This window comes from Schistocerca americana, chromosome 2, assembly GCF_021461395.2.
Source record: "Schistocerca americana isolate TAMUIC-IGC-003095 chromosome 2, iqSchAmer2.1, whole genome shotgun sequence".
Lineage (NCBI taxonomy): Eukaryota > Metazoa > Arthropoda > Insecta > Orthoptera > Acrididae > Schistocerca > Schistocerca americana.
In genome coordinates this window covers 961,064,619-961,087,724 of record NC_060120.1, presented here as the reverse complement: position 1 = coordinate 961,087,724, position 23,106 = coordinate 961,064,619, and the positions used below count along the sequence as shown (strand labels likewise).

General features: G+C 42.0%; 4 protein-coding genes across 4 annotated transcripts in view; 1 reads left to right on the top strand and 3 right to left on the bottom strand.

Moving 5' to 3' along the window:
* LOC124596192 (proline-rich protein 2-like) overlaps window positions 1–23,106 on the top strand; it is an 89,677-nt gene that overhangs the window by 44,446 nt on the left and 22,125 nt on the right. The gene's annotated exons all lie outside the window — the stretch shown is intronic.
* LOC124596180 (proline-rich protein 2-like) lies at window positions 1,126–2,981 on the bottom strand. The gene is made up of 2 exons (XM_047135219.1): window positions 2,831–2,981; window positions 1,126–1,540 (listed from the first exon to the last, which is right to left on the bottom strand). Exons 1-2 carry the CDS (start codon window positions 2,867–2,869, stop codon window positions 1,223–1,225), a joined length of 357 nt encoding a protein of 118 aa, XP_046991175.1. The 5' UTR covers window positions 2,870–2,981; the 3' UTR covers window positions 1,126–1,222.
* Window positions 8,414–10,148, bottom strand: LOC124596187 (proline-rich protein HaeIII subfamily 1-like). Its single transcript, XM_047135228.1, has 2 exons — window positions 10,022–10,148; window positions 8,414–8,875 (listed from the first exon to the last, which is right to left on the bottom strand). The coding sequence occupies exons 1-2, from the start codon at window positions 10,058–10,060 to the stop codon at window positions 8,558–8,560; spliced, it is 357 nt and encodes a 118-aa protein (XP_046991184.1). The 5' UTR covers window positions 10,061–10,148; the 3' UTR covers window positions 8,414–8,557.
* Window positions 18,774–22,881, bottom strand: LOC124596184 (proline-rich protein 2-like). The gene is made up of 2 exons (XM_047135225.1): window positions 22,779–22,881; window positions 18,774–19,235 (listed from the first exon to the last, which is right to left on the bottom strand). The coding sequence occupies exons 1-2, from the start codon at window positions 22,815–22,817 to the stop codon at window positions 18,918–18,920; spliced, it is 357 nt and encodes a 118-aa protein (XP_046991181.1). The 5' UTR covers window positions 22,818–22,881; the 3' UTR covers window positions 18,774–18,917.

Below are 23,106 nucleotides of genomic sequence, written 5' to 3'. Positions count from 1 at the left end.
GCCATAAAAATAATCCAAGCACAATACCTGCCCATAGACATTTATGTGATCTTATTCATAACAGTAATAAAAATGTTTCCAATTTTCCTGAAGGATAGTGATCAGATATTGCCGACCTGTTACGGTACACAACCTACATTCTAGCCCGTATTACGTATGCGGAATGAAGCAGTGCTAGGCATATCGAGAAATGTCAAATAATTTTCTTCGAAATACAATGGAATCGTCTTTGCTTGGTAAATAACAGAACTATCATGCTGATACAGAAAACATCTGATTACAATCTGCTATGGTATGGAATCAAGCTGTTGCCTCATTTCTTCGGTCGTTTTACGAACCAATAAATGTGCTGATCCGAGGATAAATAACACAGACCAGTTCGCTGACGTAGTAACAAGTTCCAGAGAATAATATGTGGCAGACATCCACCAGCGCCTTGCGATTTCGGTTGAGTGCCACATAAGCCAACCTGGTTCAGCACTGCAATCTTTTGTCACTACTTCCCGTACTGTATTTTTTTTTTGTTTCACCTTGTGTGACATTACGACTCATTGGCTCTGAGCACTATGGGACTTTACTTCTGAGGTCATCAGTGCCCTAGAACTTAGCACTACTTAAACCCAACTAACCTAAGGACATCACACACATCCATGCCAGAGGCAGGATTCGAACCTGCGACCGTTGCGGTCGCGCGGTTCCAGACTGTGGCGCCTAGAATCGCTCGGCCACCACGGCCGGCTTACGACTCGTTCTTATGATGTATGTTATATGCAGAGTGGCATGGAATCAAACGGGTGCCGTCTCAGGTCGGGTCATTCTGTTACTGACTTCCCTAAATGTCTATATTACTCACGCTTTGTGGGTTCTGACCATATAAATCACTTTCTGAAACTACGAAATACGCAACTAAGAACTTGATAAATTATGAAAATTACTTACAGCTTATCATTTTCAGGTTGTCAACAGCTACATTCGTGTGTGTGTGAATTCGTTTCTAAACCGTTTCACATTGAGTTAAAATTTACGTTGTTTATCAAAGGGTTGCTTATTAAATTTCGCGGTAGATACGAAGGTTGATGGAGGTTTTTCATTGCTAGTTAATAAGAAATAAATTTACAGTGAGAGTACGAGAACATTTCCATCAATTAGCTGTGATACAGTAATTTCCAAATGCTGCGGATGAAATCATTTGATGTTTCAGAGTTGTACTGATGCAGAATCTTCAGATCACTACACGCCAAAAACGACCAGGTCCCCCAGATGGCGGCCCTGGGGGGCCAGTAGGTTGAGGTCCACCAGTAGGCTGAGGTTCACCAGTTGGCTGCGGCCCTCCAGTTGGTTCAGGACCTCCAGTAGGTTGGCCTGTTGGGTCAGGTCCTCCAGTTGGTGGGCCAGGTGGACCAGTTGGTTCAGGGCCTCCAGTGGGTTGGCCTGTTGGGTCAGGTCCTCCAGTTGGTGGGCCAGGTGGACCAGTTGGTTGTGGCCCTTCAGTTGGTCCAGGAGGGCCAGGTGGAGTCTCTTGGCTGCGGCATGCTGATACCTACAGTAAAAAGGTGTACTGTAAAATATATCATTCATTCGGTTTCGAAAGAATCATATATAATCAATATTGTTGGCTATCAATTGAGTTTGTAATACAAATTGGCCCCATGAGCCATACCAGGCTTCCTGATTACATGCTCCCTGTGGTGTGTGCTCTTGTTTAATATCCATAGACCTACAATAATGCGTGTAAGGACAATTATTTTTGACTTTTTCTGAATATGTCAGCAATGAAGCTGCATGGGAAAGAGAAATGGTCGCCACTCCTGGTGCCGAATTATTCGCATTATTTTGAATATACTTAATGAAATCTACCGCACTTGAGAAGTAGAGAAGTTGTAGGACAACATCACTTCTTGCAAACTAGTACACCTCACAGAGGAGGGCACTATCTACGACTTATCACCTTTTTCAACCAAAAATCTGTTTGACTACTGCACGCACAGAGACATATAAGCAATCACAATCTCACTCGTCGGCATTAGACAAAGTATTGTATGTATAGAGGTTGTCTTTCCTAAGAGACATCATTTTCTCCCATGTTTCGACAGATATTAGCAACTCCGTTTTTGCAATGTGCAGCTGGAAAAAGCCCAAACAAATATTGCTGTGCACGTCTTTCGTACGCCTTTCAGTGTCAACGGAAAGACCCGCATTGCATCCCGTTACAAACAAAACGATTTTTATAGCGGAATTTGACGTACCCGATCGATGGAGCGGTGGCAAATTAGGCTAGTGCGATATTCTTTTTGTCGATATAGTTAACAGGGAAATTAAAACAGCAAGAATAACTAGTAGTCCAGCAACAACAGTACTGCCCTGACCCGTGCATGACTGCAACTGCTATGCAGCAGTGTTGTTCAGAGAATGCTGGAGTACTGGTTGTTTTTCGTGTTTTACTGTCGCTGTTAATGCATATCGTTAAAAGAATATCGGAAATATAAAACGGCGCTTTGAAAATAAATTTGTTTGTAATGGGAAGCAAAGCGGCACTTTCCGTCGACACTGGGTACGGCTTGAAAGACTTTTATGAGCAACGTTTTTTTGGACCGTTTCCAGCGACACATTGCAAAACGAAATTGAAACCATAGAAAATACGCCTATCACTCCTAGCAGAGACACCCTGTATATGTGTGCCTGTTCGTATTACAAACGTAAGAGAAGAAGTGCAACAAAATTTACATCTCAGTATATGCTACGTCGGAGATATGTACGTAGTTGTTAATGTGGTAATAAGACAAATGAGCCCCAATTACGATTCGTACTTTTCTCATTCCACACTACTCACCGCAAGACACAGGAGGAGAGCTGCCACTGTCGCCCTCATGTTGATGGAAGTGCTGAGGTGAGCGCGGGCTGCAGAGCTTTTATAAGGCTCGCCACTGCGTGATGTGGTGTAGTCGAACCGAACAGAGACAGCAGTCCTTTTGGGATGTGATTGTATGAGAAGGTCACGGAAGACAGCTGCGACGAACTGTATAGCTCTCATTTGCTCCTTTGTTCATCAACGCACGCTTATTACCGGGCTTCGTGCTGCCTCAGCACGCCATGTTAGTCTGTGGTCCTATCGGAAGCTGCAGTTTCTCTCATTAGCGCACAGACTGTAACATAAGGTTTTATCGGGTGACATTGTATCCTACACCTCTCAGCGTACGGTTTTCATTTCAATAAAAGCTTCTGATCACGAGAATCTTCGGTGCAGTGTGTGTCACAAGTAGTATACGATTTACATTGTTCCATTCATGCAGGTTCTTTGTTCCAGTTGTTGAAAAGATTCTGGTCTTTCGTCTAAGCCGTTCACTAAGGCAAGCTTACAGTTTTCTTTCGGAAAGGATACCACTGGCGCCCCCGGCTCTCCTAAGGACCATTTCTTTACCTGTTGCAGAATTTCTTCCACAGCTAAATCACTGTACACACATTTCAGTTTGTCGCATGTGTCCTTAATAATTAAGTTTTAGAGATACAGTTCGGGAATACTGTTGCTTTAGGGAGCATAATCTTACTCTCGCGGATATTTGGAACATGAGTGCATCTCTGAAGACTGCTTTCATAAAGGATTGTCCAGTCTGGCAGAGGCCTTACATCGAACTTCCTGCAAAGCTTTCTGTGCGCGTCAGTCTGTTTAACCAAGCTGATTGCAGCACACTCTGTATGAACTAGGTGTGTTAGTTTTCCGACATCCTATGTTTTTTTTCGGTTGTGATCTAATTTCTATCCCATACCTTCAAGCCTCCTTTTTAGTTTAATTGCCGGTAGCTCAATGTTCAGGAAACTACGGCAAACCACTGTCAACTTATGTTGGAGAGGATCATCCTAACGTCGTAATATGCCATTTGCTCAATCTAGGTGCCATCCTGAGGAAGCACGTTTCTTTTGACGTGGAATGCTTTACATAGAATATTGGTGACTAACCTCGATGTTTTTATTGATATCGCAAAATGTAGTCCGCTAAGAAGTATCAAATCTAAGTACTGTACATCAGACCACTCTTCTGCACTATAGACTGTATCCAGTCCCTTAGTACGAGAAAGCTGAAGTCTCTCTCGCGTAAGACACTGACCCTTAACATAGACAAATGTAATGTATTGCGAATACATAGAAAGAAGGATCCTTTATTGTATGATTACATGATATCGGAACAGACACTGGAAGCAGTTACTTCTGTAAAATATCTGGGAGTATGAGTACGGAACGATTTGAAGTGGAATGATCATATAAAATACGTTGTTGGTAAGGCGGTTGCCAGGTTGAGATTCATTGGGAGAGTCCTTAGAAAATGTTGTCCATCAACAAAGGAGGTGGCTTACAAAACGCTCGTTCAACCTATACTTGAGTATTGCTCATCAGTGTGGGATTAATAACAGGGCTGGTTGACAGAGGAGATAGGGAAGATCCAAAGAAGGTGGGCGCATTTTGTCACAGGGTGTAGCTTGCTGTCCAGGTTTCGAGAGGGTGCGTTTCTGGATGAGGTATCAAATATATTGCTTCCCCACACTTATACCTCCTGAGGGGATCACGAATGTAAAATTAGGGAGACTGGAGCGCACACGGAGGCTTTCCGGCAGTCGTTCTCCCCGAGAACCAAACGTGACTGGAACAGGAAAGGGAGGTAATGATAGTGGTCCTTAAAGTGCCCTCCGCCACACCCCGTTGGGTGGCTTGCGGAGTGTAAATGTAGCTGTAGAATGTGTCCATGTTTGCCGGCTGTTGTGGCGCAGCGGTTCTAGGCGCTTCAGTTCGGAACCGCGCTGCTGCTACGGTCGAAGGTTCGAATCCTGCCTCGAGCATTGATGTGTGTGATGTCCGTAGCTTAGTTAGGTTTAAGTAGTTCTAAGTCTAGGGACTGATGACCTCAGATGTTAAGTCTCATAGTGCTTAGAGCCATTTGAACCATTTGTCTATGTGTTTAAGCAAATGTCATTGACTCACGCCGATCGCTCTGTACCAGCAAATGGAACAGCTTCACAATGGTGTTGTTTCAGTTACAATTTGTTAATGTAAAGGCAGATTTGATTCTAATGAAGTCTTTCCTAATGAAGTCTCTCATTTTGGTGTCTTCATACCTATTAGGTCATGAAAGGAATACAAGAAGGCACAGCCATCACATACCTGATTAATACCAATCAGGTACAGCTACCACTTGCAGCAATAAATCATTTCAGTTATACAGATACGACGAACCCTATACAGCACAATATACTGAGGAATTAGAGACCCAGTCTTACTCTCACTGATATCAGTGCCCTGAGTGGATTCCTGAAGACGGCTGTCGTAAAGGACTGTTGATTTTGCGCGTGTCCTTATTCAGATCTTTGCGCAAAGCTTTTTGTAGCCGTTAGTCTGTTTAACCAAGATGAACGCAACACCCACTGTACGTGAACTAGGTGGGTTCGACATTCAACGTCGTACATTTGTTTTTCCCATTGGGGTTTACGCAGCTTTTCCCTCTCTCTCTCTCTCTTTCATTATTATTTTGCTTTTTTTTAGAAAAAGTTTTCTTTTGTGGATCTTAATTTCTTCTCCTCTTGGTGTCGTTAATGTCACTTAGCAGTTGTATAATAAATAATATCTAATGCATCCATCTGGATGGTTGACCTATTGAAGGGTGTGCAAGAAAAGATAAAGTAAAAAATACACAAACATCCACCGATAAAAAAAAGTGTATCCTTTAGATGAGAAAATACTGGACAAATTTACCTGAATTTTCCTATATTGGAAAACACTTTCATCACTTGCACCACAAGATGGAGAACCCTCAAAAACTAAGTACTTTTAGAGTATCAACTTAAGTGCTCAGAAAGATTTGATGACCTCAAACTTGATGAATTCAGACCAAGTGAAAGGCAGTGTCCATGAAGTGGGAAACTATATACATTCTCAGAAATGCAAGATGTTTTGAAGTTGTTGATGTTCAGATATCTGCTATTTGATGGGTGAAATAGAATTGCCGTATGGAAAAATCAGGAAATTTTTATCTTTATGAGGCGTATGTGGACAATACTTTTTCATCACGCAACTTTTCAGAATTCTTTTTTAATCAGACTTCACATACTAATGAAAACGGAACTAATATTTACTCCCGAGGACTTTTCTGTATCTTCTATCACGTTATGAAAGTATACTCTCCCTCATATGTCTCCTCGAGTTCATCACTCTTGTCTGAACAACACAGCAAAAACACTCTATCCCACTAGAGCAAAATAGGCTTTGTCCCACTTCATCATTAATTTGTTTTCTCTGTAGTAAGCACTTGGCCCTGGAAAGATCGCCCTCAAAAGCCTGTGACATATCTATAGAAACTGCAATACTCTCTACTTCGTTGTATACGCATTCGTTACCCCGTTACAACTATGTATCCTTCACATCAACAAGACGTCCTAAGTCACAAACGCCCTTAGATGGTGCAGTCTGCATAAATTTCTCTACCAGTGACTTCGATAGGTCACACAATATTGCTTTTGTCTACCTATAAATATATTTTGTATGTGCTGCTATCAGTATTATTACTATTATTATTTGGAAATAAGCCTATTAGGGCTACACAAAGTATTTATAGGTCGGCATTTGCCTTCCCTTGTGCCCAAATTTCTTTCATTCTTTTCCTATGGGCTTCCTTTCTCTCTTCTCAACATGTTGTCCCAGTATTCTTTTAGGCTTTTTGTCTACGTCAGCTTGCCATTTGTGAGTATTGACTCCGATGATTTTTAGAAGTATTTCCTGGCAATTTTAGATGAGTTTTGATCTCAGAATAAATTTTACCTTGTCCGTTTTGGGTTTACGCCTGGTGTCAAAAAAACTGACTTTTTGTTTTGTAAGTCTATCTGGGTTCATTCTTTCAGTATGTCTATAGAATCTTAATCTATGGTTTCAAATGCCACAACGTATGTTTGTGTATTATTTGATTTTCTGATTGCATCTGTGTAATATAGTTCCCCTACAAGTTTTGGGCATAAAATTTATCTTAGGATTTTCCGTTTCATTTTCTCAGTGGTTTCATTCACCGTTTTCCTGTTCAAACGTAGTGTTTCTGATCCACAAAGTATTATTATTATTATTATTATGCTCTGTAGCAGGGAAAGCAACAGTAGTAGTAATACCCTTAATATTAACGCTAGTAGCCGGTTGTCAGTTTATGGTCATTACAAAAATTCATTACTTTTTAATTCTATTAATACCATTTTATTACTTTTGGCACGTTAAAAATGTAAGAAGGAATCAGAAAGTCCTAATCTGATGAGTTTACATAAATAAGTAAATAAATTAGAGGCGTAGCACAAAGTTGGACAATAAAGATGAAGAAAGAAATTGGTTGTGTGCTGTCGATAGGAACCCTCCCGGTGGTCAAGGAAACCACAGAGCAGCGGAAAGCGAGGAGCTTAAACGACGGCCCTCCTCTTTGGAGGTCGCGTGGCTTTACCTCTACGCCACCTCGTTATGTTCAGCTCATAGTGCAATCGACGAAGCTAGTTGCATTACTGTACGTGCAGCGTGTAACGACTTCTCTTCTTCATAGGCTGTCGCGCATAGGAACGTCTGCATTTCCCATTTTTCCTGAATATGGACCCTTCTGTACAAGAACAGAGACGTCGCAGTGGGCAGTAGCCATGATGTTTTGGCTTATCAGTGTGAGAGATTGCAGGGCACTCTAATTTCTGACACAGTGTCGTGCTGCTTAGTGTCCATAGGGAAGGAGATCATTATTACTTGGTTCCTACATTTGATACGATCTGACTTCACTGATGTGGCGGAATGGGTGGCAGTGGTTAACGCTCTGACTTGTGTGCTCTAGTTAAGGCATAGGAACCTTGAGATTTCGGTTGGATGTCACGTAAGGCAGCCTGGTTCAGCACTGCAAACTTTCTTCACTACTTCACGTACTGTACTTTTTTTGTTTCATCTTGCGTGACATTACCACTCATTCTTACGATGTATGTTATATGTAGAGTGGCATGGAATAAAAGGGGTGCCGTCTCAGGTTGAATCATTCTGTTACTGACTTCCCTAAATGTCTATATTACTCACGCTTTGTGGGTTCTGACCATATAAATCAATATCTGAAACTACGAAATAAGCAACTAAGAAATGGTTAAATTATGAACATTACTTACGACTCATCATTTTCAGGTTGTCAACAGCTACATTTGTGTGTGTGGGAATCGTAAGCGACCTAATTTGTGAGGTCTCTAGACTTCCACACTACTTAAACTAACTTATGCTAAAAACAATACATAAATCCATGCCCGAGGGAGGACTCGAACCTCTGGCGGGAGGGAGCTGCATTCTTTTGTAAACAGTTTCAGATTGAGTTAAAACTTATGTTGTTTATCAAGCGGTTGCTTATTAAATTTCGCGGTAGATACAAAGATCGATGGAGATTTTTCATTGCTAGTTTAATGAGAAATAAATTTACAATGAGATTACGAGAACATTTCCATCAATAAGCTGTGATTCAGTTATTTCCAAATGCTGTGGATGAAATCTTTTGATGTTTCAGAGTTGTACTGATGCAGAATCTTCAGAAGACACCACGCCAAAAACGACCAGGTACCCCAGATGGCGGCGCCGGTGGGCCAGTAGGTTGAGGTCCACCAGTAGGTTGAGGTTCTCCAGTTGGCTGCGGCCCTCCAGTTGGTTCAGGACCTCCAGTAGGTTGGCCTGTTGGGTCAGGTCCTCCAGTTGGTGGGCCAGGTGGACCAGTTGGTTCAGGGCCTCCAGTGGGTTGGCCTGTTGGGTCAGGTCCTCCAGTTGGTGGGCCCGGTGGACCAGTTGGTTGTGGCCCTTCAGTTGGTCCAGGAGGGCCCGGTGGGGTCTCTTGGCTGCGGCATGCTGATACCTACAGTAAAAAGATGTACTGTAAAGTATGTCATTCATTCTGTTTCGAAACATACATATAACTAGTAGATCTGGATAAAATGAGGAAATGATTGATCGTGATAATGCATCTGTTTTCCACCTATTTAGACTTTGTCAATCTAAATTCAGTTCGACTACTTCAAGGACAGAAACATATAAGCAATCACAATCTCTCTCGTCGCCATTAGAGAAAGTGTAGTATGTATAGAGGGTGTCTCTTCTAAGAGACATCAGTTGCATTGTCTCCCATGTATGGTCGGATATTCTCAATTTCGTTTTCGCAATATGCAGCTGGAACCAGCCAAAACAAATACTGCTGAGCTCGTCTTTCGTTCGCCATTCAGTGTCAACGGAAAGCCCCACTTTGCTTTCCGTTACAAACAAAACGATTTTTATAGCGTAATTTGATGTGACTGATCGATGGAGCGGTGGCAAATTAGGCTAGCGAGATATTAGTTTTATCGATATACATTAACAGGGACATAAAAACACAAACCAGAAGTCCAGCAACATCAGTACTGCCCCGACCCGTGCTGACTGCAGCCGCTGTGCATCAGCGCTTCTCACTCGACGCTGGAGTACTAGTTGTTCTTCGTGTTTTACTGTCGCTGTTGATGCATATCGATAAATCGAATATCGCACATGTAAAACGGCGCTTTGAAAATAATTTTGTTTCTAATGGGAAGCAAAGCGGGGCTTTCTGTCGACGCTGGTGTCGCTTGAAGGGGTCTGGGATTTTCTCTGCCTCGTGATGACTGGGTGATGTGTGAGATCCTTAGGTTAGTTAGGTTTAAGTAGTTCTAAGTTCTAGGGGACTGATGACCATAGATGTTAAGTCCCATAGTGCTCAGAGCCATTTGAACCATTTTTTGTCACTTTATGGGCCGATTCCAGCTGCACATTGCAAAACGAAATTGAAAATATCTGCCGAAACACCAGAGAAAATACGCCTAACACAGGACAGACACCCTGTATATGTGTGCCTGATCGTATTACAAACGTAAGAGAAGGAGTGCGAGAAAGTTTACATCTTAGCATATGCATATATACGTTGTTGTTAATGTGGTAGATAAGACAAATGGAGCACCAGTTACGATTCGTACTTTTCTCATTCCACACTACTCACCGCAAGACACAGGAGGAGAGCTGCCACTGTCGCCCTCATGTTGATGGAAGTGCTGAGGTGAGCGCGGGCTGCAGAGCTTTTATAAGGCTCGCCACTGCGTGATGTGGTGTAGTCGAACCGAACGTGACAGGAGTCCTTTTGGGATGTGATTGTATGAGAAGGTCACGGAAGACAGCTGCGACGAACTGTATAGCTCTCATTTGCTCCTTTGTTCATCAACGCACGCTTATTACCGGGCTTCGTGCTGCCTCAGCACGCCATGTTAGTCTGTGGTCCTATCGGAAGCTGCAGTTTCTCTCATTAGCGCACAGACTGTAACATAAGGTTTTATCGGGTGACATTGTATCCTACACCTCTCAGCGTACGGTTTTCATTTCAATAAAAGCTTCTGATCACGAGAATCTTCGGTGCAGTGTGTGTCACAAGTAGTATACGATTTACATTGTTCCATTCATGCAGGTTCTTTGTTCCAGTTGTTGAAAAGATTCTGGTCTTTCGTCTAAGCCGTTCACTAAGGCAAGCTTACAGTTTTCTTTCGGAAAGGATACCACTGGCGCCCCCGGCTCTCCTAAGGACCATTTCTTTACCTGTTGCAGAATTTCTTCCACAGCTAAATCACTGTACACACATTTCAGTTTGTCGCATGTGTCCTTAATAATTAAGTTTTAGAGATACAGTTCGGGAATACTGTTGCTTTAGGGAGCATGATCTTACTCTAGCCGATATTTGGAACATAAGTGGGTCTCTGAAGGCGGCTTTCATACAGGATTGTCGAGTTTGGCAGAGGCCTTACATCGAACTTCCTGCAAAGCTTTCGGTGGGCGTCAGTCTGTTTAACCAAGCTGATTGCAGCACACACTGTATGAACTAGGTGCGGTCGATTTTCCACATCGTATGTTTGTTTTTCCCATTGTGATCTAATTTCTATCCCATAACTGCAAGCCTCCTTTCCATTTTGATTGCCGGTAGCTCAATGTTCAGGAAACTACGGCAAACCACTGTTAACTTATGTTTGGGAGGATCACCGTAACCTCATAATATGCCATTTGCTCAATTATAATATTCGTTTGTTGTTCTGCGAAACTTTCTATCCTGTCTTTTGTTCGTGGGAGGCATTTCGTTTTGGGCCATCCAGGTTCATCCTTCAACTTGCAACAGAGAAAAAATCTTCAAAATCTACCAAGTTTTGCTTCCACCGTACATTGACATTTAGTTCATCGATACGTAATGAGAAAAAACTTTGATTTAAGGAGTCTACAGTTTTTTCACAATAACGCCCAGAAATGAGAAAGACATTTATATGACTAACATCGATATATAGAGGTGCACTTGTTGACGCAGTGCTCTTACAGCTGCACAATATGTGCTCCATACATAAGCAAGTAGCGTATTAAAGGAGGAAATTCATCTGTACTCCAGGTTTTGGGATGGTATGAGGAGGACTAATAGGTTACTCGATACTGAAAGGAAAATCCTTACGGCGGTTTGAAAATAATTTGGAAAGGAGACCAATGAGTCAAAGTTCATCGTTTAAATACTCGTATAAGAACTAATTACCATATCAAAAAGTAAAAGTAAATGCAATGGGTTTGTGAGATCTTATTATAAGCCAAACAGTCTCTGACAAAAACATAACTGTAAATATGAGAAGCCTAAATGCACACGTAATTTTTAAACTTTTTGAAGAAAATCACTTTCTTTCAATATCTTTCTGCAGAATGTGTATGATGTTTCAGTTTTTACAACAGTTGTACTGCTATCAAGGAAAGGGCGTTAAAATATTGAGCATTTACGTACAAATGACAGTTTATAGTTTATTAAAATGGAAAAGAACATACACAAACGCTGTTTTGCTCTAATTTTTTCCAATTGCTCTTATCTTTTGTTAATATATAATATGTTTTTGTACAATGATAACATACGATATGCTACAAAATATGAAGCTGATTACTTTTTACATCTGCTATTTGTATTTTAAGCATGGCCTGCTCTTATAATTGAATATGTAATCATTATCTATGTCCTACAGTTCGCTGTTACTTTCACGATCATCACTTGTTTCCATACGTATCGAGTATGCGCTGTAACTGCTTCTTATACTCCGTAGATATGCCACGTATGCATTTCATTGTGTGCTTTGCATTTTTTTACTTTCACCATGATACTCATTATATGTGCCATCCTGAGGAAGTTCGTTGCTTTTGAAATGTAATGCTTCACGTAGAATGTTGGTGACTATCTTCGATGTTTTTATTGATATCGATAAATGTAGTCCGCTAGGAAATATCAAATCTAAGTACTGTACATCAGTCCACTCTTCTGCACTATAGACTGTATCCAGTCCCTTAATACGAGAAAGCTGAAGTCTCTGTCGCGTAAGAGGCATAAATGTCCATGTGTGCCGTCAGCTGTGGCCGAGCGGTTCCAGGTGCTTCAGTCGGCAACCGCGCTGTTGCTACTGTCGCAGGTTCGAATCCTGCCGCGGGCATGGATGTGTGTGGTGTCCTTAGGTTGGTTAGGTTTAAGTAGTTCTAATTCTAGGGGGCTCGTTACCTCAGATGTTAAGTCCAATAGTGCTTGGCGCCATTTGAACCATTTGTCCATGAGTTGTACGCAAATGACATTGACTCACGCTGATCGCTCTGTACCAACAAATGGAACAGCCTCACAATGGTGTTGTTTCAGTTACAATTTGTTAATGTTAAGGCAGACTCGATCCTAATGAAGTCTTTCCTAATGAAGTCCTTCATTTTGGTTTCTTAACTATCAGTTCATGGAAGGAATACGAGAAGGCACAGCCATCACATACCTGATTAATCCCAATAACGTACAGGTATCACTTGAAGCAATAAATCATTTAAGTTATCCAGACACGACGAACTTTATACAGCACATTATACTGAGATACTAGAGGCCTAGTCTTACTCTCACTGATATCTGTGCCCTGTTTGGACCCCTGAAGACGGCTGTCATAAAGGACTGTTGATTTTACGCGTGTCCTTACTCAGAACTGTGCGCTAAGCTTTCTGTAACCGTTAGTCTGTTTAACCCAGATGATCGCTGCACCTACTGTATGTGAACTAGGTAGGTTCGATATTCAACATCGAACGGTTGTTTTTCCCATTGTGGACTTATGCAGCTTTTCTCTTTCTCTCTCCCTGTCTTACATTATTATTTTTCTTTTTTAAAAATTTTTCCTTTTGTATATCTTAATTTCTTCTCCTCTTGGCGCTTTCACTATTCCTTAGTACTTGTATAAGAAATAACATCTAATGCATCCATCTGGATGGCTGACCTTTTAAAGGGTGTGCAAGAAAAGATAAAGTAAAAAATACACGCAACCATCCACCGACGAAAGAAAGTGTGTTCATTAAATGAGAAAATACTGGACAAATTTACCTGAATTTTGTTGTGGACGAAAACACTTTTATCACTTGCACCACAAGACTGAGAATTCTAAGAAACTAAGTACTTTCAGAGTATCAACTTAAGTACTCAGAAAGATTTAATGGCCTCAAACTTGACGAATACAAACAAAGTGAAGTGGGAAACTATATACATTCGCGGAAACTAAAGATGTTTTAAGGTTAGTGCTGTTCAGATATGTGGCTTTTGATGGATGAAATAGAATTGCCTTATGGAAAAATAACGAAATATTTGTCTTTATGAGACGTATGTGGACAATATTTTTTCATCAGGCAACTTTTCAGAAGCATTTTTATTCAGACTACACATACTAATGAAAACGGCACTAATGTTTACTCCCAAGGACTTTTCTGTATCTTCTATCACCTTATGAAAGTATACTCTCCCTCATGTGTCCCCTCGACTTCATCACTCTTGTCTGAATAACACAGCAAAAACACTCTGTCCCATTAGAGCAAAGTAGGCTTTGTCCCACTTCATCCGTTCAATTGTTTTCTCTGTTTTTTCAGTAGCAAGAACTCGGATCGGGAAAGATCTCCCTCAAAAATTCATTGACATATCTACAGATACAACAATACTTTCTACTTTGTCGTATATGCATTCATTATCTCGATACAACTATGTATCCTTCACATCAACAAGACGTCCTGAGTCACAAACGTCCTTAGGTGGTGCAGTCTGCCTAAATTTCTGTATCACTGAATTCTCTAGGTCACATAATATTCCTTTTGTCCACCTGTAAGTACATTTTGTATCTCCTGCTATCGGTATTATTACTATTATTATTTGGAAGTAAACCTATTAGGGCTACAAGGTCGCCATTTGCCTTCCCTTGTACCCATATTTCTTTCATTCTCTTCCTATGGACGTCCTTTCTCTGTTCACAACATGTTGTCCCAGTATCCTTTTCGGCTTTTCGTCTACGTCAATTTGCTATTTGAATTGAATCTGAAGATTTTGAGCAGTATTTTCTGGCAATTTTTGGATCACTTTTGATCTCAGCATTAAATTTTACCTTGTACATTTCATCTTTGCGCATGCTGTCAAAAAGCTATTTGTTTTGTAAGTTTGTCTGGGTTCATTTTTTCAGTATGTCTACAGAATCTTAATCTGCGGTTTCTAATGTCACTACGGATGTTTGCGTATTATTTGATTTTCTGATTGCATCTGTGTAATGTAGATCCCCTACAATTTTTGGGCGTAAAAATTATCTTAGGATTTTGCTTTCCTTTTCCTTAGTGGCTTTATTGACCGTTTTCCTGTTCAAACGTAGTGTTTCTGATCCACAAAGTATTATTATTATTACTATTATTGTGGTCCGTATCAGGGAAAGCAACAGTAGTAGTATTACCCTTAATATTAACGCTATTAGCCAGTTGTCAGTTTATGGTCATTACAAAAATTCATTACTTTTTAATTCTATTAATACCATTTTATTACTTTTGGCACGTTAAAAATGTAAGAAGGAATCAGAAAGTCCTAATCTGATGAGTTTACATAAATAAGTAAATAAATTAGAGGCGTAGCACAAAGTTGGACAATAAAGATGGGGAAAGAAATTGGTTGTGTGCTGTCGATAGGAACCCTCCCGGTGGTTAAGGAAACCACAGAGCAGCGGAAAGCGAGGAGCTTAAACGACGGCCCTCCTCTTTGGAGGTCGCGTGGCTTTACCTCTACGCCACCTCGTTATGTTCAGCTCATAGTGCAATCGACGAAGCTAGTTGCATTACTGTACGTGCAGCGTGTAACAACTTCTCTTCTTCATAGGCTGTCGCGCATAGGAATGTCTGCATTTCCCATTTTTCCTGAATATGGACCCTTCTGTACAAGAACAGAGACGTCGTAGTGGGCAGTAGCCATGATGTTTTGGCTTATCAGTGTGAGAGATTGCAGGGCACTCTAACTTTAAAAAAAATGGTCTGAGCACTATGGGACTTAACATCTATGGTCATCAGTCCCCTAGAACTTAGAACTACTTAAACCTAACTAACCTAAGGACATCACACAACACCCAGCCATCACGAGGCAGAGAAAATCCCTGACCCCGCCGGGAATCGAACCCGGGAACCCGAGCGTGGGAAGCGAGAACGCTACCGCACGACCACGAGATGCGGGCGGCACTCTAACTTCTGACACAGTGTCGTGCTGCTTAGTGTGCATAGGGAAGGACATCATTATAACTTGGTTCCTACATTTGATACGATCTGACTTCACTGATGTGGCGAAATGGGTGGCAGTGGTTAACGCTCTGACTTGTGTGCTCTAGTGAAGGCATAGCGGTAGGCTTTATCTGAGTTCGAAAGAAGAGGGTGCCGAGTTATTTGACAGTAGTAAAAGTGTACGGCGGCTTAGAGCGGAGGGGAGCTTTTTTCTCCGAAACCTGGTGAAAGGTTTTGCCAACAGCCAAGTCCCCAGGTCTCGTTGTGCAGACGGATTGGGAGGCGCCGGTCGCACGGCGGCCACGTCCAAGTAGGGTGACTAGGGCCGATGAGTCGCCGCAGAGTTGACCGGCGCATTGTAAGATCTGATGGCCGGCAATAAAGAAGAGTATCGGCCTTTGTTACGTAGAAAGCACTGGAATCTACCGAGGTTTCAGAGGCTTCGAGGGAAGTACCTGCGTTCCGAATCAACCGAACGTGAGACCGCGGACCTGCATGTTTCCGGGAGCGCGCAAATAATAGCACATTGCCGGTGTCCGTGACTGCTCGGCGAGCGTGTCGTGCGGAAGGGTAAAGTATTCGCTGCTACGGCGTAGGGCTCCAATGTATGCTTCTCAGCACTCTGTTCTTTGGAACCATATTTTTCTTTATAGAGTAGTAGGATACAGATGCTTGATAGTAGCATAGTTTTTGGGCCATACGACAGATTCACATTTATGAAATCAGATAAAGCGATTAGTTCTAGTTAGTGTGTTGTGTTGATCCCCAGTTGATCACTCTGTGAACCACAGACTGCATATTATTGAAAGCGAGTGCCAGATAAAAATGTCTGTGTGTCGCTTCTTTAGCCATAATTTGTCATGTGATGCTAAGAAAGAATAAATCAGTTGTTATTTAGACCACAATCCCTCCAAGTGTTCTGATTTACATGCGCCGGCCACGGTGGTTGTGCGGTTGTAGGCGCTCCAGTCCGGAGCCGCGCTGCTGCTACGGTCGCAGGTTCGAATCCTGCCTCGGGCATGGATGTGTGTGATGTCCTTAGGTTAGTTCTAGGGGACTGATGACCACAGCAGTTGAGTCCCATAGTGCTTAGAGCCATTTGAACCACCTGACTTACATTACCTTTGTCATTTTATTAAAGTCTTGGTTGCAACTGATAGAGCCCAGAAGCTTGCAAGAGTACATCCATTTTATAATATGTGTGGATTCTGAACTGGAACGTAATTAGATACGTCGAACAGAATAACCTCCTTCATGGCAACAGCATGGATTCTACAAAACCCAACTCCCGCAATTCGCACACGGTATTCTGAAAGCCACGTATCATGCCAGGCAATGCAGTATTTCTAGATTTCGGAAAAGAATTTGAGTAAGTACAGCACCCATGTTTCTTAACGAAAGTAATAATATATTCTGTGCGACAGCGTTAGATGAACAAAACTGTTCAAAGTGTTATTGTTCCTAAGGGAACCAACTGCTGAGGTCATCGGTCCCTAGACGTACACTCTACTTAAGCTAACTTAAACTAACTTAGGCTAAGAACAACACAAATCCCAATGCCCGAGGGAGGACTCGAACCGCCGGGGGGAGGGACCGTGCAATTCAGGACTTGGTACCTCTAACCATGCGGCCTCTCCGCGCCGCGAACAAAACAGCCATTAACCCATGTGCATAGCAGCGTATAAGGAAACAGAGATTATCTGATAATAAACATAACGCAAATAGTTATTCTGAGTGGGAGTCATTGAGGGACAAGCCAAATTTAGTTCCCGTCTCACGAAACCATGGTGTCGAAACTTCGTAGACGCCATTTAATTCTTGGAAGGTCATACCTAGTAGAAATTCACATAATATATGAATATGTAACTGACTCAGGATATGTAACTGACGAATTACAAGTGGCTTCAGTTGCGCCAAAAAAATAATTCAAGCACAATACCTGCCCATAGACAATTGTATGGTCTTATTCATAACAGTAATAAAAATGTTACCAATTTTCCGGAAGGATAGCGATCAGATATTGCCGACCTGTTACGGTACACAACCTCCATTCTAGCCCATATTACGTATGCGGAATGAAGCAGTGCTAGGCATATCGAGAAATGTCAAATAATTTTCTTCGAAATACAATGGAATCGTCTTTGCTTGATAAATAACAGATCTATCATGCTGATACAGAAAACATCTTATTACAATCTGCTGTGGTATGGAATCAAGCTGTTGCCTCATTTCTTCGGTCGTTTTACGAACCAATAAATGTGCTGATCCGAGGATAAATAACACAGACCAGCTACAGACCAGTTCGCTGTCGTAGTAACAAGTTCCAGAGAATAATATGTGGCATACATCCACCGTAACGTTGCGATTTCGGTTGAGTGTCACATAAGCCAGCCTGGTTCAGCACTGCAACCTTTTTTCACTACTTCACAGTACAATTATGATCATTTTTTGTTTCATCCTGTGTGATATTACGACTCATTCTTATGACATGTGTTATATGCAGAGTGGCATGGAATCAAAGGTCGAATCATTCTGTTACTGACTTCCCTAAATATCTATATTACTCACGCTTTGTGGGCTCTGACCATATAAATCACTTTCTGAAACTACGAAATACGCAACTAAGAACTGGTTAAATTATGAACATTACTTAAGAGGCCGGCCGCTGGTGGCCGAGCGGTTCTGGCGCTACAGTCTGGAACCGCGCGACCGCTACGGTCGCAGGTTCGAATCCTGCCTCGGGCATGGATGTGTGTGTTGTCCTTAGGTTAGTTAGTTTTAAGTAGTTCTAAGTTCTAGGGGACTTATCACCTCAGCAGATGAGTCCCATAGTGCTCAGAGCCATTTGAGCCATTTTTGACGAATTGCAAGTGGCTTCAGTTACGCCATAAAAATAATTTTATTATTTTCAGGTTGTGAACAGCTACATTCGTGTGTTGGTGAATTCGTAAGGGACCAAACTACTGAGGTCGTCGGTTCCTAGACTTCCACACTACTTAAACTAACTTATGCTAAAAACAATACATACATCCATGCCCGAGGGAGGATTCGAACCTCTGATAGGAGGGAGCTGCATTCTTTTGTAAACAGTTTCAGATTGAGTTAAAACTTATGTTGTTTATCAAGCGGTTTCTTATTAAATTTCGCGGTAGATACAAAGATCGATGGAGATTTTTCATTGCTAGTTTAATGAGAAATAAATTTACAATGAGATTACGAGAACATTTCCATCAATAAGCTGTGATTCAGTTATTTCCAAATGCTGTGGATGAAATCTTTTGATGTTTCAGAGTTGTACTGATGCAGAATCTTCAGAACACACCACGCCAAAAACGACCAGGTCCCCCAGACGGCGACGCTGGTGGGCCAGTAGGTTGAGGTCCACCAGTAGGTTGAGGTTCTCCAGTTGGCTGTGGCCCTCCAGTTGGTTCAGGACCTCCAGTAGGTTGGCCTGTTGGGTCAGGTCCTCCAGTTGGTGGGCCAGGTGGTCCAGTTGGTTCAGGGCCTCCAGTGGGTTGGCCTGTTGGGTCAGGTCCTCCAGTTGGTGGGCCAGGTGGACCAGTTGGTTGTGGCCCTTCAGTTGGTCCAGGAGGGCCAGGTGGAGTCTCTTGGCTGCGGCATGCTGATACCTACCGTAAAAACATGTACTATAGAGTATATCATTCATTCAGTTTCGAAAGAATCATATAAAGTCAATATTATTGGCTATCAGTTGAGGTTGTAATACAGATTGGCCCCATGAGTCATACCAGGCTTCCGGATTACATGCTCGCTGTGATGTGTGCTCTTGTTTAATATCCATAGATCTACAATAATGCGTGTTAGAAAAGTTATTTTTGACATTTTCTGAATATGTCAGCAAAGAAGCTGCATGCAAAAGATAAATGGTCGCCACTCCTTGTGCCGAATTATTCTCATTTTTTTTAATATACTTACAGAAATCGACGACACTTGTTAAGTAGGTAAGCTGTCAGACAACATCACGGCTTGCAAACTGGTACACCTCACAGACGAGGGCACTATCTACGACTTATCGCCTATCTCAAATGTAGTGCAAAACTTTTTCATTAGAGCTACAGTAGATTTCTGCACCGGTGAAGACATGGAAAGATACAATTAACGGCTGCTGAAGCAGCTGGCAACAACGATGTGATAAAACTAAACATCGTTCCTCTACCAAGCAGCTGTATTTGAATTTGTGATGCATACATTTTCACAAACGCGAGGAAAATGGAAGTAACTTGTCGACAACAGCGTTACTGGAGACGGAGCGCAAGCTGAGATTCGTGAGCGAAATTCGTCGTGTTTTCTTGCAAAGAAACCAGCGCTAAATTTGCGTTAAGCTATTTAGGCAAAAGATAAAAATGTAAAATTTGAATGGCCAGTGGAGATTAGAATCGTTTTCGTCTCGAACGCGAGTTCAGAGTCTTACTTAATATCCGGGAATCCTCGGGCCATATAAGTTAACTGTCTCAATGCTTGTAATTAAGGAAAGTATTACAGAAACCTTGAACCGTGTTACCTGGCAAATGGCCGAAGGAAAATGTCACGGACACAGAGTTGTCAGAAAAAGTGCGAAAAGCTTGTATGCTTAAGGGTATTGCAGGATAGGTTGTGCTAAGAAATAATTATTTTAAAAAATCCATAATTTGTACTGAGTCAATTAGCTTTGACGTTAGGCAACAGGCCGTTGCGTGCTTAAATTCAAGCAGCCCGCCAGAGACGGTGTCACCAAATGTGTTCTTCGTTTCGTTTCCTAAAACCGGACAAGAGAGCGATACAGAAAATGGACGTGGGGCGGTAGTAAGGCCCGAACCCGAGACAAAGGCTGAGCAGTCTCGTGTGCTATCGTCTACGCGACGAGAACAGCTGATACAAATTGTCCTTGTGAGCCACTTGAGTTTGCGCGCGACTAGCCTGATCGGCTAACTAGAATCCTAATTTACTCTGAAACAAAGCAACGTGTCGATTTTTTTTCCAGAACAATTATTACTCAGCACAATGTAACCCGCAGCACTTTTACAAGATTTTGAGACTGTTCCTGACTGCACTGTATACCGAATACATACTTATAACTAGTAGATCTGGACAAAAGGAGAAAATCCTTGGCCGCAATACTGCATCTGACTTCTACCTATTTAGACTTTTTCAAGCTAAATTCAAATTGACTCCTGCACGCACAGAGAAATAAGCAATCACAATCTCACTCGTCGCCATTAGAGAAAGTGTAGTATGTATAGAGGTTGTCTCTCCGAAGAGACATCAGGTGCATTTTCTCCCGTGTTTCGGCAGATACACGCAATTTGGTTTTTGTAAGGTGCAGCTCGAACCAGCCCAAACTAATATATCTCAGAACGTCTTTCGTACGCCGTTCAGTGTCAGCGGAAAGCCCCGCTTTGCTTCTCGTTTCAAACAAAACAATTTTTATAGCGGAATTGTCAAATTCCGCCTGTTAGGTAGAGCGTTGGCATATTACGCTAGAGCGATATTCGTTGTATCGATGTACATTAACAGGGACATAAAAACACAAACCAGTAGTCCGGCAACAACAGTACTGCCCTGACCTGTGCTGACTGCAACCGCTATGCGTCAGCGCTGCTCATGCGGTGTTGGAGTACTTGTTGTTCTTCGTGTTTTACTGTCGCTGTTGATGCATATCGATAAAACGAATATCGCACTAACGTGGGACCACGCCACATGTAGAACTGCGCTTTGAAAATAATTTTGTTTGTAATGGGAAGCTAAGCGGGGCTCTCTGTCGACACTGACAAGGGGAGGCCGCGAATTGTGAAATTCAGATATGATTCATACTGCGCATAATAAAAGCTCATGGCCAGAGGTGTAATGTGGCAAAGCACCAAGATGCACTTCTCAGCCGTTGTCGAGTAAATCGACAGTTAAAAGAAACCGTTGCGGTGAAATACTCTCTATGATTAATAACCATCTACAGCGTCGTGGTGCAGCGGTAAGCTCTCGGGTTTGTAATCCGAAGGTCACCCGATCGAATCTCGCGCTATGGAACTTTTTTTTTTAGTATTTTTTTTTGTAATTCAAATATATATATATATATATAATTCCCGGAAATCAGTTGCAACAATTATGCATATAATAAGTTGTTGAAAGTCGTTTGTCGTGGAAAAACTGGCGACTTCGAACATCATTATGTTTTCCGCAAACAAAGTTGTATTTCACAAATTTTATTAATTGTCTTCGTAATGTTAACCACGTATAGTTAACGGAAGACGTAGAAACGATATTCCGAAACGAATACGTATAGCGTAAGTCAAACGTTCGAATTAGAATAGAGACCCCACGAACACAAATTTGCTGTGGCAGGTATGAAATATAAACTCCGTTACTCGCTCGTTACACTTGAAGGACAGATGTTGAATGGGCCGAAACGAGCCGCCGCATAACAGCGTAGTTGCCTGCTAACTTCGAAAGAAGGTAGATGCGGTCCCTAGCGCAACTTATAACATCGTCGAAAATCAGTGCGGACGGGAGAGCTTTGGTACACCCTGTTAAACAAACGGAAAAATGGAGGCGGTACAATTGGAGAGCGATCCGCCTTCACCAACATGCATTAGCAATTCATTAATATATATATATATATATATATATTTGAATTACAAAAAACTAATAATAAAAAAAAATGAATGGCGGGAGATTCGATCCGGCGACTTTCGGATTACGAACCCGAGCGCTTACCGCTGCGCCACGACGCTGTAGAAACTTTGTAATCGTAGAGAGTATTTCACCGCAATGGTTTCTTTTAACTGTCGATTTTCTCGACAACGGCTGAGAAGTGCATCTTGGTGCTTTGCCACATTACACCTCTGGCCATGAGCTTTTATTACGCGCAGTATGAATCGAATCTGAATTTCACAATTGGCGGCATCCCCTTGTGAGTGTCGCTTGAAAGATATTTATGAGCAACGTATTTTTGGGCCGATTCCAGCTACACATTGCAAAACGAAATTGAAAATATCTGCCGAAACACCAGAGAAAACACGCCTATCCCTCTTAGGATATTATACACGTAAAAGAAGTGCAACAAAATTTACATCTTAGTATATGCTTCGCCTGAGATATGTACGTGATTGTTAATGTGGTAGAAAAGACAAATGGAGCACCAATCACGATTTATACTTTTCTCATTCCACACTACTCACCACAAGACACAGGAGAAGAGCTGCCACTGTCGCCCTCATGTTGATGGAAGTGCTGAGGTGAGCGCCGGCTGCAGAGCTTTTATAAGGCTCGCCACTGCGTGATGTGGTGTAGTCGAACCGAAAATGACAGGAGTCCTTTTGGGATGTGATTGTATGAGAAGGTCACGGAAGACAGCTGCGACGAACCGTATAGCTCTCATTTGCTCCTTTGTTCATCAACGCACGCTTATTACCAGGCTTCGTGCTGCCTCAGCACGCCATGTTAGTCTGTGGTCCTATCGGAAGCTGCAGTTGCTCTCATTAGCGCACAGACTGTAACATAAGGTTT